This window comes from Rhinoraja longicauda, chromosome 1 (assembly GCF_053455715.1).
Source record: "Rhinoraja longicauda isolate Sanriku21f chromosome 1, sRhiLon1.1, whole genome shotgun sequence".
In the NCBI taxonomy this organism is placed as follows: Eukaryota; Metazoa; Chordata; class Chondrichthyes; order Rajiformes; family Arhynchobatidae; genus Rhinoraja; species Rhinoraja longicauda.
Window position 1 is genome coordinate 7,451,167 of NC_135953.1, and position 14,153 is coordinate 7,465,319.

General features: G+C 46.9%; 1 protein-coding gene across 1 annotated transcript in view; it reads right to left on the reverse strand.

Annotated features, from left to right (window-relative positions):
• Positions 1-14,153, reverse strand: part of LOC144598346 (dedicator of cytokinesis protein 2-like) — an 894,447-nt gene that overhangs the window by 819,050 nt on the left and 61,244 nt on the right. Inside the window, exons 3-5 of the mRNA XM_078408406.1 lie at positions 11,109-11,149; positions 10,368-10,423; positions 3,440-3,536 (exon numbers count right to left, since the gene is read on the reverse strand). Of these exons, the coding sequence (XP_078264532.1) occupies positions 3,440-3,536; positions 10,368-10,423; positions 11,109-11,149 (194 nt within the window). The remainder of the gene's footprint in view (positions 1-3,439; positions 3,537-10,367; positions 10,424-11,108; positions 11,150-14,153) is intronic.

Sequence of the window (14,153 nt, forward strand, 5' to 3'; positions counted from 1 at the left end):
AAGGCAGTAACTCTACCGCTGCGCCACCGTACCCAACTGTTCTGATCTAACGGTTTGAGTACCTCAAGGACTGCCTCAAAGTGTCCCTCAAAGACTTGGACATCAACCTCAGCACTTGGGAGTCTCTTGCTGTGGACCGTCCAACCTGGCGTAGCAAGCTCACCACAGGAGCCCGTGCAGCAGAGAACAGACGCACTGCAGAGGCCCAGAGGAAACGCACCGCGCGCAAGGCCCGGGCTACCTCCACTTCCACTGCAGCACCCATCCACTTGTGTCCTACGTGTGGGCCTGCCTTCCGGGCCCAGATTGGCCTCACCAATCACTTCCGGACCCACAGTCACCAATCCTCCAACTGAAAGTGAAGTCATGGTCATCTTCCAACCCGAAGGACGAACATGAAATTTGAAGAGCTACCTCCAATGTACATATCTACTGGGCAGTTCCAAGTGTGAAGTCATTTGTTGAGCCCCCATTTTACCGCAATAGAAAGCATTTTATCGGGATTCATCGCAGAACGGTTTGGGAACAGCTCCATCCAAGACCCACAAGGAATTGCAGAGAGTTGTGGACGCAGCCCAGACCATCACACAAACCAACCTCTCTTCCATCGACTCCATCTACACCTCGCGCTGCCTCGGCAAGGCCAGCAGCATCATCAAGGACCAGTCTCACCCGACTCATGCTGCCCGACCCGCTGAGTTACTCCAGCATTTTGTGTCTACCCCCAGGTTACTTATAACAGATAACCTACATGATCCCCAGGTTGTTAAACACCTTAACTCCCATTCCCATTCCCACACTGACCTTTCTGTCCTGGGCCTCCTACACTGTCAGAGACAGACCAAATGCAAATTGGAGGAACAGCATCTCATATTTTGCTTGGACAGCTTACACCCCAGCGATATGAACATTGACTTCTCTAACCACAGTTAACCCTTGCTTTCCCTCCCTTTCCATCCCTCCCCCTTCCCAGTTCTCTGACCAGTCTGACTAAATTAAATTCTATCTCTGTATCTTCGTTGTCACCTTCTCGTAGCTAACAATCATCCCTTCTACATTTTCCTTTATCGTCATCTCCTTTGATGTCTCCTTTTCACTCCTTACCCTTCCTTACTGCTGTGTCTCACTCCACACTATCCTATCCTACACACTATCATCCTTCTATTTAGAAGAATGAGAGGGGATCTTATTGAAACGTATAAGATTATTAATGGGGTTGGACACGTTAGAGGGAGGAAACATGTTCCCAATGTTGGGGGAGTCCAGAACCAGGGGCCACAGTCTAAGAATAAGGGGTAGGCCATTTAGAACGGAGATGAGGAAAAACTTTTCAGTCAGAGAGTTGTGAATCTGTGGAATTCTCTGCCTCAGAAGGCAGTGGAGGCCAATTCTCTGAATGCATTCAAGAGAGAGCTGGATAGAGCTCTTAAGGATAGCGGAGTCAGGGGGTATGGGGAGAAAGCGGGAACGGGGTACTGATTGAGAATGATCAGCCATGATCACATTGAATGGCGGTGCTGGCTCGAAGGGCCGAATGGCCTACTCCTGCACCTATTGTCTATTGTCTATAGCCTAAGATGTTGGTGAGGCCGCATTTAGAGTACCGCGTTCAGTTCTGGGCAGCGTGTTACAGGAGAGATGTTGTCAAGCTGGAGTGGGTACAGAGAAGATTTACGTGGATGTTGCAAGGACTCGAGGGTCTGAGCTACAGGGAGAGGTTGAGTAGGGTGGGATTCCAGGAGCAGAATAAGGCCATTCGGCCTATCAAGTCTACTCCGCCATTCAATCATGGCTGATCTACCTTTCCCTCTCAACTCCATTCTTCAGTCTTCTCCCCGTAACCCCTGACACCCGTACTAATCAATGCCCACCCTCCTGCTGATCAAGGTGCCTCATCTACCCTCGACCCACCTTCTAGTACAGAGTCATAACGCATGGAAACAGGATCTTCAGCCCATCTTGCCCTTGCCGACGAAGGTGACCCATCTACATTAGTCCCACCTGCCCACGTTTGGCCCATATCCCTCTAAACATGTCCTATCCATATACCTGTCCAAATGTCTTTTAAATGTTGCTATGACTGTCATATGATGAAAGATTGGAAAGACTGGGCTTGTATTCACTGAAAGGATGAGAGGGGATCTTATCGAAATGTATAAAATTATAAAAGAACTGGACTAGCTAGATGCAGGAAAAATGTTCCCAATGTTGGGGGGAGTCCAAAACCAGGGGCCACAGTCTAAGAATAAAGAGGAGGCCAATTAAAAATGAGGTGAGAAAAATACTTTTTCACCCAGAGATTTGTGAATTTGTGGAATTCTCTGCCACAGAGGGCAGTGGAAGCCAAATCACCGGATGGATTTAAAAGAGAGTTAGATAGAGCTTTAGGGGCTAGCGGAATCAAGGGATATGGGGTGAAGGCAGGCACGGGTTACTGATTGCTGATGATCAGCCATGATCATAATGAATGGCGGTGCTGGCTCAAAGGGTCAAATGGCCTCCTCCTGCACCTATTTTCTATGTTTCTATGCTATAATCCCTGCCTCAACCACCTCCTCCGGCAGCTCGTACCACAACACCAACCACCAGGTTGCCGTCAGTGTGTAGAAAGTGGATGAGAGAGTGGGATAACATAGAACTAATGTGAACAATAAACAATAGACAATAGGTGCAGGAGGAGGCCATTCGGCCCTTCGAGCCAGCACCGCCATTCAATGTGATCATGGCTGATCATTCTCAATCAGTACCTCGTTCCTGCCTTCTCCCCATACCCCCTAACTCCGCTATCCTTAAGAGCTCTATCCAGCTCTCTCTTGAATGCATTCGGAGAATTGGCCTCCACTGCCTTCTGAGGCAGAGAATTCCACAGATTCACAACTCTCAGACTGAAAAAGTTTTTCCTCATCTCAGTTCTAAATGGCCTGCCCCTTATTCTTAAACTGTGGCCCCTTGTTCTGGACTCCCCCAACATCGGGAACATGTTTCCTGCCTCTAACGTGTCCAACCCCTTAATAATCTTATACGTTTCGATAAGATCCCCTCTCATCCTTCTAAATTCCAGTGTATATTCCGGTGGTCGATCGGTAGGCCGCAGGGGCCGATTACATGCTGTGTCTCTCCATTAGATTACAAGTATGGGTGTGGTTTATCACGGTCACAAGCACCGAGGTATAGAACAAAGATTTATTGCTTGCTATCCAATCAAATCAATTTAGAAAGGAGAAGAGGAGGAATTTCTTTACCCAGAGGGTGGTGAATCTGTGGAATTCATTGCCACAGACGGCTGTGGAGGCCATCTTCGTGTATCCTAAGGGCAATACGTTTCTAACCCAGGTCTCTGGCGCTGTGAGGCAGCAACTCTACCGCTGCGCCACCGTCCTGCCTAGTCAAAAGCTTCATTGTCGTGCACAAGCATGAAGATGGGAACATCTTTACTCACCACATACAGCTGCTTCCAGATGTTTGACCACTCCCTCAAGGTGGTTGTGATTTCTTGGACCAGGGGCATCTCCGTGGAAATGATATTCTCTTGATTACTTGAAAATTTAAAAAACATAAAGCTCAACACAAAAACACAAAAATTTATAAAACATCCCTGTCATAAAATATTTTTCCTAATCCTGCTTATTCTTTAAAAAAGCTTATCTTTTAAAATGTTTTGTATTGTATTTTATAATAATAATTAATTAATAATATGAATAATAATTTTTTGATTGAAAGAGTTTCAGGAACTGGCCCTTCGGCCCAAAATGTCTGTGCCAAACACTCCCTATCTACATACAATCCATATGAATGAATGGTCTCGACTTGAAACATCACCTGCTCCTTCTATCCAGAAATGCTGCCTGTCCAGCAGAGCTGAGTTACTGTGTCTATCTAGTTTTGTGTCTATCTACAGTATCTTGAATGAATGAGCTAATGAATGAATGAATGAATGAAGGAATGAATGAATGAGTGAGGGAACAAATGAATGAATGAGTGAGGGAATGAATGAATGAATGAATGAATGAATGAATGAATGAATGAATGAATGAATGAATGAATGAATGAATGGATGAATGAATGAATGAATGAACGAATGAGTGAAAATGAATGAATGAATGAATGAATGAATGAATGAACGAATGAGTGAATGAATGAATGAATGAATGAATGGATGAATGGATGAATGAATGAATGAACGAATGAATGAATGAGTGAATGAATGAATGAATGAATGAATGAATGAATGAATGAATGAATGAATGAATGAATGAATGAATGAATGAGTGAATGAATGGTTGGATGAATGAACGGATGAATGAATGAATGAACGAATGAGTGAATAGGATAGCGTTAGTGTGCGGGGATCGCTGGTCGGCGCAGATTGGGTGAACCGAAGGGCCTGTTTCTGTGCTGCATTTCTAAACTAAACTAAAGTGTATAATATCATGAGGAGAATAGATCAATAAGATCCTCTCTCATCCTTTTAATAGACAATAGACAATAGGTGCAGGAGGAGGCCATTCGGCCCTTTGAGCCAGCACCGCCATTCAATGTGATCATGGCTGATCATTCTCAATCAGTACCCCGTTCCTGCCTTCTCCCCATACCCCCTGACTCCGCTATCCTTAAGAGCTCTATCCAGCTCTCTCTTGAATGCGTTCAGAGAATTGGCCTCCACTACTTTCTGAGGCAGAGAATTCCACAGATTCACAACTCTCTGACTGAAAAAGTTTTTCCTCATCTCAGTTCTAAATGGCCTACCCCTTATTCTTAAACTGTGGCCCCTGGTTCTGGACTCCCCCAACATTGGGAACATGTTTCCTGCCTCTAACGTGTCCAACCCCTTAATAATCTTATACCTTTCGATAAGATCTCCTCTCATCCTTCTAAATTCCAGTGTATACAAGCCTAGTCGCTCCAGTCTTTCAACATATGATAGTCCCACCATTCCGGGAATTAACCTAGTAAACCTACGCTGCACGCCCTCAATAGCAAGAATATCCTTCCTCAAATTTAGAGACCAAAACTGCACACAGTACTCCAGGTGCAGTCTCTCTAGGGCCCTGTACAACTGCAGAAGGACCTCTTTGCTCCTATACTCAACTCCTCTTGTTATGAAGGCCAACATTCCATTGGCTTTCTTGACTGCCTGCTGTACCTGCATGCTTCCTTTCAGTGACTGATGCACTAGGACACCCAGATCTCGTTGTACGTCCCCTGTTCCTAACTTGACACCATTCAGATAATACTCTGCCTTCCTATTCTTACCACCAAAGTGGATAACCTCACACTTATCCACATTAAACTGCATCCGCCATGCATCCACCCACTCACACAACCTGTCCAAGTCACCCTGCAACCTCATAGCATCTTCTTCACAGTTCACACTACCACCCAGCTTTGCATCATCTGCAAATTTGCTAATGGTACTTTTAATCGCTTCATCCAAGTCATAAATTCCAGTGTTTACAAGTTTTGGAGGATTATGTGTTGTATGCGACGGCTGATGGGGTGGGAGGTAAGGACTAGGGGGACACTGTCCCTGTTGCGACTAGGGGGGGGGGAACAATGGCGGAGCTGTGGGGTACTGAGGAGACACGAGTCAAGGACCTGTCCCAGTTCGGCGATTTATAAGGCGACTAGTCTGTCACTGCACGATCGTCGGTGTGTCGCGGGGTGTCGCGGGCATGGGCGTGAGTAGTCTCCAAAATGTCATAGCGTTTTTCTGGTCGTCCCGGAAGTTTGTCAAAGGCATGAAAATTTCCGGCGACAGCTGGCTTGACGCCAATGAGCGTAGCTTGACGTCTCCTGACATGGGCGCTGTCGTAGGTTGGCGCCAGGTGACGTAGGTTGTCGCCGGTGCTGACCCACCTCTTATAAGAATTTTGTTTGTTTGAATAAAGTAAATTTTGGACATTTTGACCAAAGATTGATGTTTGAGTTTATTGTATTTCAGAGTAGTTTCTCACGGCATCTCTTTCAAATATTTGAATTTCATTTATTTTGACCAATAAAACAAACATAAGCACATGCATTGCACTGCATTGAAAAGCAAACTCTTTTCATTTATTTTGACATTGCACTGCATTGGGTCTCTTCAGGGACAAGGACTTCAACCACACACACCTCTTCCTGGATTTGTAGGCTTGTACACACTGGAATTTAGAAGGATGAGAGGGGATCTTATCGAAACGTATAAGATTATTAAGGGGTTGGACACGTTAGAGGCAGGAAACATGTTCCCAATGTTGGGGGAGTCCAGAACCAGGGGCCACAGTTTAAGAATAAGGGGTAGGCCATTTAGAACTGAGATGAGGAAAAACTTTTTCAGTCAGAGAGTTGTGAATCTGTGGAATTCTCTGCCTCAGAAGGCAGTGGAGGCCAATTCTCTGAATGCATTCACGAGAGAGCTAGATAGAGCTCTTAAGGATAGCAGAGTCAGGGGGTATGGGGAGAAGGCAGGAACGGGGTACTGATTGAGAATGATCAGCCATGATCACATTGAATGGCGGTGCTGGCTCAAAGGGCCGAATGGCCTCCTCCTGCACCTATTGTCTATTGTCTATTGTCTATTGTCTATTGTCTTCTTCCCCTTCTTCTTGTCCTTCTGTCTTGCAGAATTTTAAGCATGAGGGCCGCTGCAAGCAGCTGGGCTTGTTCTTCTTGTAAGAGCATTGCCATCATGTGTTGCTCCATGATGCAGAATCATCGGAGACCCTACCCACACGCCTTTGGCGCCAAAGTTACGTGAAATGGCTACCCACTGCTGCCATCAGATGTGATCGACAGGGTCGTAGCTTGTCGAGGGCGGAGGTAGGTTGACTTCGGTTGGCGTAGCTTGTCGTAGGCGCTGTCGTAGGTGAGTCGTGACGATTGAGTTGCCGGTTGTCGGTAGCTTGCCGTCAACTAGGTGCTATGTTGTCGTAGACATTGTCGTAGCGGGAGTCCAGTCGCCGTCTCTTCGGCGACCTACTCCGACTTTGACAGTCGCCGGCAGTTGCCTTAAAAATCGCCGAACTGGGACAGGGCCTTGAGGGCCTCATCTATCACGGGAGAGGGGAACCCTCGTTCCCTAAGGAATTGGGGATTCAAGAGAGAGCTAGATAGAGCTCTTAAGGATAGCGGAGTCAGGGGATATGGGGAGAAGGCAGGAACGGGGTACTGATTGAGAATGTTCAGCCATGATCACATTGAATGGCGGTGCTGGCTCGAAGGGCCAAATGGCCTCCTCCTGCACCTATTGTCTAATGAGGACATCTCGGATGTTCTAGATTGGAACACCTCATTTTGGGCGCAGATGGACCAAGTAAATTTGAGTGAAGGATGAAAATTGGTGGTGAAGTTGATGAAGTCCATGGGTGCAGGAGGTAGCACCGATGCAGTCATTAATGTAACGGAGGTAGAGTTTGGGGATAGGGCCAGTGTACGCCTGGAACAGGGATTGTTCAACGTGCCCTACAAAAAGGCAGGCATGGCTGGGGCCCAAGCGGGAGTTCATAGCTACACCCTGGACTTGGAGGAGGTGGGAGGAGTCCGAGGAGAAGTTGTTGATGGTGCAGACCAGCTCTGCTAGGCGGAGTAGTGTTAGTAGAGGGAAATTGGATGGTTCTGCGGTCGAGGAAGAAACGGAGGCCTTTGAGGCCTTTCTGGTTGGGGACGGAGGTGTAGAGTGACCGAACGCCCACGGTAAAGATGAGGGAGTGGGGGCTCGGAAAGCGGAAGCCATTAAAGAGAGGAAGGGCACGCGAGGTGTCTTGGACATAGGTCGGGAGAGATTGGACCAGGGGGGGATAGGATGGAGTCGAGGTGCGTGGAAATCATATCCGTGGGACAGGAGCAGGCAGAAACTATGGGTCTGCCAGGGCAGTTGTGTTTGTGGGTTTTGGGGAGAAGGTAAAAACGGGCCGTGCGGGGCTGTGGAACGATAAGGTTGGAGGCTGTGGAAGACAGACAGCCAGATGTGATGAAATCAGTCATGGTGTTTGAGATTGCAACCCAGTGGTATGAATATTGATTCCTCTAACTTCAAGTAACCCTTGCATCCCCTCTATCTCCAAAGACGTCAAGGTATGTAGGTTAATTGACTGGGTAAATGTAAAAATTGTCCCTAGTGTGTGTGGGATGGTGTTAATGTGCGGGGATCGCTGAGCGGCGCAGACTCGGTGGGCCGAAGGGCCTGTTTCCGCGCTGTATCTCTAAATCTAAAAAAAAAGTAAAAATCCCTCCCCCTCCCTAGTCAATGTTCCAACTTCAAAGTCGTCTTGTTGAGTCTCATTGTTTGTAACTCCTTTTCACCCAACGCCCGGCTAACAGTGGCCCGTTTCCTTTTTCATCGTTCCTTTTTTGCATATCAGACAATAGACAATAGACAATAGGTGCAGGATGAGGCCATTCAGCCCTTCGAGCCAGCACCGCCATTCAATGCGATCATGGCTGATCACTCTCAATCAGTACCCCGTTCCTGCCTTCTCCCCATACCCCCTCACTCCGCTATCCTTAATAGCTCTATCGAGCTCTCTCTTGAAAGCATCCAACGAACTGGCCTCCACTGCCTTCTGAGGCAGAGAATTCCACACCTTCACCACTCTCTGACTGAAAAAGTTCTTCCTCATCTCCGTTCTAAATGGCCTACCCCTTATTCTTAAACTGTGGCCCCTTGTTCTGGACTCCCCCAACATTGGGAACATGTTTCCTGCCTCTAATGTGTCCAATCCCCTAATTATCTTATATGTTTCAATAAGATCCCCCCTCATCCTTTCATTCATTTATTCTATATCTCTTTCAATACCACTGTCCATCTCTCCCATTCGCCTGACTCTCAGTCTGAAGAAGGGTCTCGACCCGAAACGTCACCCATTCCTTCTCTCCCGAGGTGCTGCCTGACCCTGCTGAGTTATTCCAACTTTTTGTGTCTATCTTCGGTGTAAACCAGCTCCTGCAGTTCCTTCCTAAACACTGCCACATTCAGAGGAGCTTTGCATTTGCAATGGGGGGGGGGGGGGGGGGCAACATAAAAAATATATATAGAGCACCGAACAGTGTAACACAAGGACACGCCCTTCGGCCCACAATGTCTTCAGATTCTTTAGACTCCCAACCCTCTCCACCACCAATCCATGTTCTACTGCTAATTCCTTTGTTCTGATCCAGCCATGAGTTAGAGTCACAGAGTCATAGAATGATACAGTGTGGAAACAGGCCCTTCGGCCCAACTCGCCCATACCGGCCAACAATGTCCCAGCTACCCTAGTCCCACTTGCCTGCGCTTGGTCCATAACCCTCTAAACCTATCATATCCAATAGACAATAGACAATAGACAATAGGTGCAGGAGTAGGCCATTCGGCCCTTCGAGCCAGCACCGCCATTCAATGTGATCATGGCTGATCATTCACAATCAGTACCCCATTCCTACCTTCTCCCCATACCCCCTGACTCCGCTACATTAAGAGCTCTACCTAGCTCTCTCTTGAAAGCATCCAGAGAATTGGCTTCCACTGCCTTCTAAAGCAGAGAATTCCACAGATTTATAACTCTCGAGTGAAAAAGTTTTTCCTCATCTCCGTTCTAAATGGCCTACCCCTTATTCTTAAACTGTGACTCCTGGTTCTGGACTCCCCCGTCATTGGGAACATGTTTCCTGCCTCTAACCTGTTCATGTACCTGTCCAACTGTTTCTTAAACAATGGGATAGTCCCAGCCTCAACTACCTCCTCTGGCAGTTTGTTCCGCACACCCACCACCCTCTGTGTGAAAACGTTACCCTTCGGATTCCTATTAAATCTTTTCCCCTTCACCTTGAACCCTATGTCCTCTGGTCCTCAATTCCCCTACTCTGGGTAAAAGACTCTGTGCATCTACCTGATTTATTCCTCTCATGATTTTTTACACCTCTATAAGATCACTCCTCATCCTCCTGTGCTCCATGGAATAGAAACCTAGCCTACTCAACCTCTCCCTATAGCTCACACCCTCTAGTCCTGGCAACATCCTCGTAAATCGTTTCTGAACCCTTTCAAGATTGGGGTTAAAAGCTTTAGTTCCTGTAAGGTCAACCCATAGCAGACATTATAAACAGGCCAGGGTCAAAATTAGATTCACACGGGCAACTTATCATTAATTAAACTTCAGATGGTTCCTCTGTCCCTCTCTTTCCCCTCCTCCTTCCCAGTTCTCCCACTAGTCTTCCTGTCTCCAACTACATCCTATCTTTGTCCCGCACCCTCCCCTCCCTCCCCTGACATCAGTCTGAAGAAGAGTCTCGACCCGAAACGTCACCCATTCCTTCTCTCCAGAGATGCTGCCTGACCCGCTGAGCTACTCCGGCATTTTGCGTCTACCAATAATTAAATCACCACACGTGGACCAAGCAAAGAGACTCACCCTCTGATTTCAACGGTCGCATGCTTGATGTGAATGATGGAAGCAGGAAAGATTCCCTATGGAGAGAACACAAGAGCAGACGTTAGGCAGAATCATTAACTGCAGACAGGAAGGACACAAGCCATTCAATGGGTGCTGATTTATGAACAAATTAAAATATTTCACTCAGTGATGGGCAAGGAAGATTTCCATTGTTCCGTTTCAGGACAAATGACAATAAGGACAATCTGGAGCCACCTTCATTCCTGGGCGCTCGAGTTTTGGTAAACAAATCCCTGATGCAACCGAAGATAGACACAAAAAGCTGAAGTAACTCAGCGGGACAGGCAGCATCTCGGGAGAGAAGGAATGGGTGTGAATTTAAAAGAGAGTCAGATAGATATATGGAGAGAAGGCAGGCACGGGTTACTGATTGCAGATGATCAGCCATCATCACAATGAATGGCGGTGCTGGCTCGAAGGCCCAAATGGCCTCCTCCTGCACTTATTTTCTATGTTTTGATGAATGGGTGACTTTCGGGTCAAGACCCTTCCTCAGACCAATCAGTTGTAACATCCGGAGACTAATTTATTAATTGCTTATATCTGCAATTGAGAACAAATTTCCACCCCACATATTTTTCACTCTGGAAGTTGTTGTTCAGGGTAATTTGATTTCTTCATTACTTCAAGTTTACTTTCTGACTAAGGATTTTCAAAATGGTCAAGGAAAACATCACTATGTTAAACATCAAAACCTACCTTTACAGATCTGTTTTTCAAGGAATATCCTTTGTACCAACCTGTGAAATAGAAAGGCAAAGAGCATTACTGCCAAGAAGATCAAAGAATACTGGCTCAACAGTAAATTCATAAACACAAGGTCATATGTTTCTTATTGAAATATATAAGATTATTAAGAGGTTGGACACGTTAGAGGCAGGAAAAATGTTCCTAATGTTGGGGGAGTCCAGAACAAGGGGCCACAGTTTAACAATAAGGGATCGGCCATTTTGAACGGAGATGAGGAAAAACGTTTTCAGTCAGAGAGTTGTAAATCTGTGGAATTCTCTGCCTCAGAAGGCAGTGGAAGCCAATTTGCTGAATGCTTTCAAGAGAGAGCTAGATAGACCTATTAAAGATAGCGGAGACAGGGGGTATGGGGAGAAGGCAGGAACGGGGCACTGATTGAGAATGATCAGCCATGATCACATTGAATGGCGGTGCTGGCTCGAAGGGCCGAATGGCCTCCTCCTGCACCTATTGTCTATTCCTTTGTTCCGGGGAAATTTACAGTGTTACAGCAGCAAAGTGGATAACAAGAGAGCAAGAGATCATTCATTATAAATAAAAGGTACATAAATTGTCATCAGGTTTCTGTGTGTTATTAGCTGTTATTGTTGACTCGTCTGCTGGGAGCAGTGCTGGTTGTGCAGTCTCACAGCAGCGGGAAGGAAGGACCTCCTGTATCTCTCCTTCATGCACTTGGGGTGAAGGAGTCTGTCACTGAAGGAGCTACTCAGTGCAGTGACAGTGTCCTGCATGGGGTGGGAGTCGTTGTCCAGCAGCGATGTTAGCTTTGGCATCACCCTCCTCTCTCCCACCGCCTGCACTGAGTCGAGGGGGCAACCCAGGACAGAGCTGGCCTTCCTGACCAGCTTGTCAAGTCTCTTCCCTTCTGCCGCTGAGATGCTGCTGCTCCAGCGAACCACTCCATAGAAGATGGCCGATGCAACCACCGTGTTGTAGAAGGTCCTTAGGAATGCCCCCTGCACTCCAAAGGACCTGAGTCTCCTTAGCAGATAAAGTCTGCTCTGGCCCTTTCTGTATAGCGCATCGGTGTTTTCAGTCCAGTCCAGTTTATTGTTGAGGTGGACACCCAGGTACTTATAAGAATCCACTATGGGATAGTTTCTTTAATTATCCTTGACACCATTAGTCTGAGTGCCTGTGCAGTGAGTTACACAGAGGTGGATCAGTGGGAAAATAAGGTTTTTGTAGGAGAGACTCCATACCTTTAGACACAGGTGTACAATGAGGCCATTCAGGCCAACCAGTCTCCTCCACCACTTGATCATGGCTGATGTGTCCATCAATCTCAACCCCATTCTCCTGCCTTCTCCCCATAAACCTTTGACAGCCTTAATAATCAAAATCATTACAATCTGCTCGATTGTAATCATGTATTGTCTTTCCGCCGACTAGCTAGCACACAACAAAAGGGCGGTCACGGTGGCGCAGCGGTAGAGTTGCTGCCTTACAGCGAACGCAGCGCCGGAGACCCGGGTTCCATCCCGGCTACGGGTGCTGTCTGTACGGAGTTTGTACGTTCTCCCCGTGACCTGCGTGGGTTTTCTCCGAGATCTTCGGTTTCCTCCCACACTCCAATGACATACAGGTTTGTAGTTTAATTGGCTTGGTAAATGTAAAAATTGTTCCCTGGTGGGTATAGGATAGGGTTACTGTGCGGGGATCGCTGGTCGGCGCGGACCCGGTGGGCCGAAAGGGCCTGTTTCCGCGCTGTGTCTCTAAACTAAACTAAAATAAAAGCTTTTCACTGTACCTCGGTACACATGACAACAAACTAAACGAGTCGCTGCTTTAAAAATACCCTTCACTTGGCAATGAATTCCTCAGATTCACCACCCCTCTGACTAAGGTAATCCCTCCTCATCGCCTTTCTAAAGGTACGTTCTTTTATTCTGAGGCTGTGCCCTTTGGTCCTAATCCAGATCTGTAGACTGTACAGCTTGATTGTAATCATGTATAATCCTTTCTCTGACTGGATACCTGCCAGAGGAACAAGCTGCCAGAGGAGGTAGTTGAGGCAGGGATTATCCCAACATTTAAGAAACAGTTAGACAGGTACAGTGCCCTCCATAATGTTTGGGACAAAGACCCATCTTTGTTTATTTGCCTTTAACCACGTGTGATTTTTTTCTATTACAAATCTCAAATTGTGGAGTTCCTGCCTTCTCCCCATACCCCCTGACTCCGCTATCCTTAAGAGCTCTATCTAGCTCTCTCTTGAATACGTTCAGAGAATTGGCCTCCACTGCCTTCTGAAGCAGAGAATTCCACAGATTCACAACTCTCTGACTGAAAAAGGTTTTCCTCATCTCAGTTCTAAATGGCCTACCCCTTATTCTTAAACTGTGGCCCCTGGTTCTGGACTCCCCCAACATTGGGAACATGTTTCCTGCCTCTAACGTGTCCAACCCCTTAATAATCTTATACGTTTCGATAAGATTTCCTCTCATCCTTCTAAATTCCAGTGTATACAAGCCTAGTCGCTCCAGTCTTTCAACATATGATAGTCCCGCCATTCCGAGAATTAACCGAGTAAACCTACGCTGCACGCCCTCAATAGCAAAAAGATATTTAGACAAGTACATGGATTGGACAGGTTTGGAGGGATATGGACCAAACACAGGCAGGTGGGACTAGTGTAGCTGGGACCTGTTGGCCGGTGTGGGCATGTTGGGCCGAAGGGCCTGTTTCCACACTGTATCACTCTATGGCAGCACACAACAAAAAAGCATTTGACTGGACCTCGGTACATGCGACAATAATAAACCAAATTGAACTAATCTTAGCAGGTCGACACATACTGCTGGAGCAACTCAGCAGGTCAGGCAGCACCTCTGGAAAAAAGGAAAAAGTGATGTTGCATGTCGAGACCCTTCTTCAGACCCACACGTCACCCATTCCTTCTCTCCAGGGATGCTGCCTGACCCGCTGAGTTGCTGCAGCATTCTGTGTCTATCTTCGGTGTAAACCAGCATCTGCAGTAACATCCTAGTAATC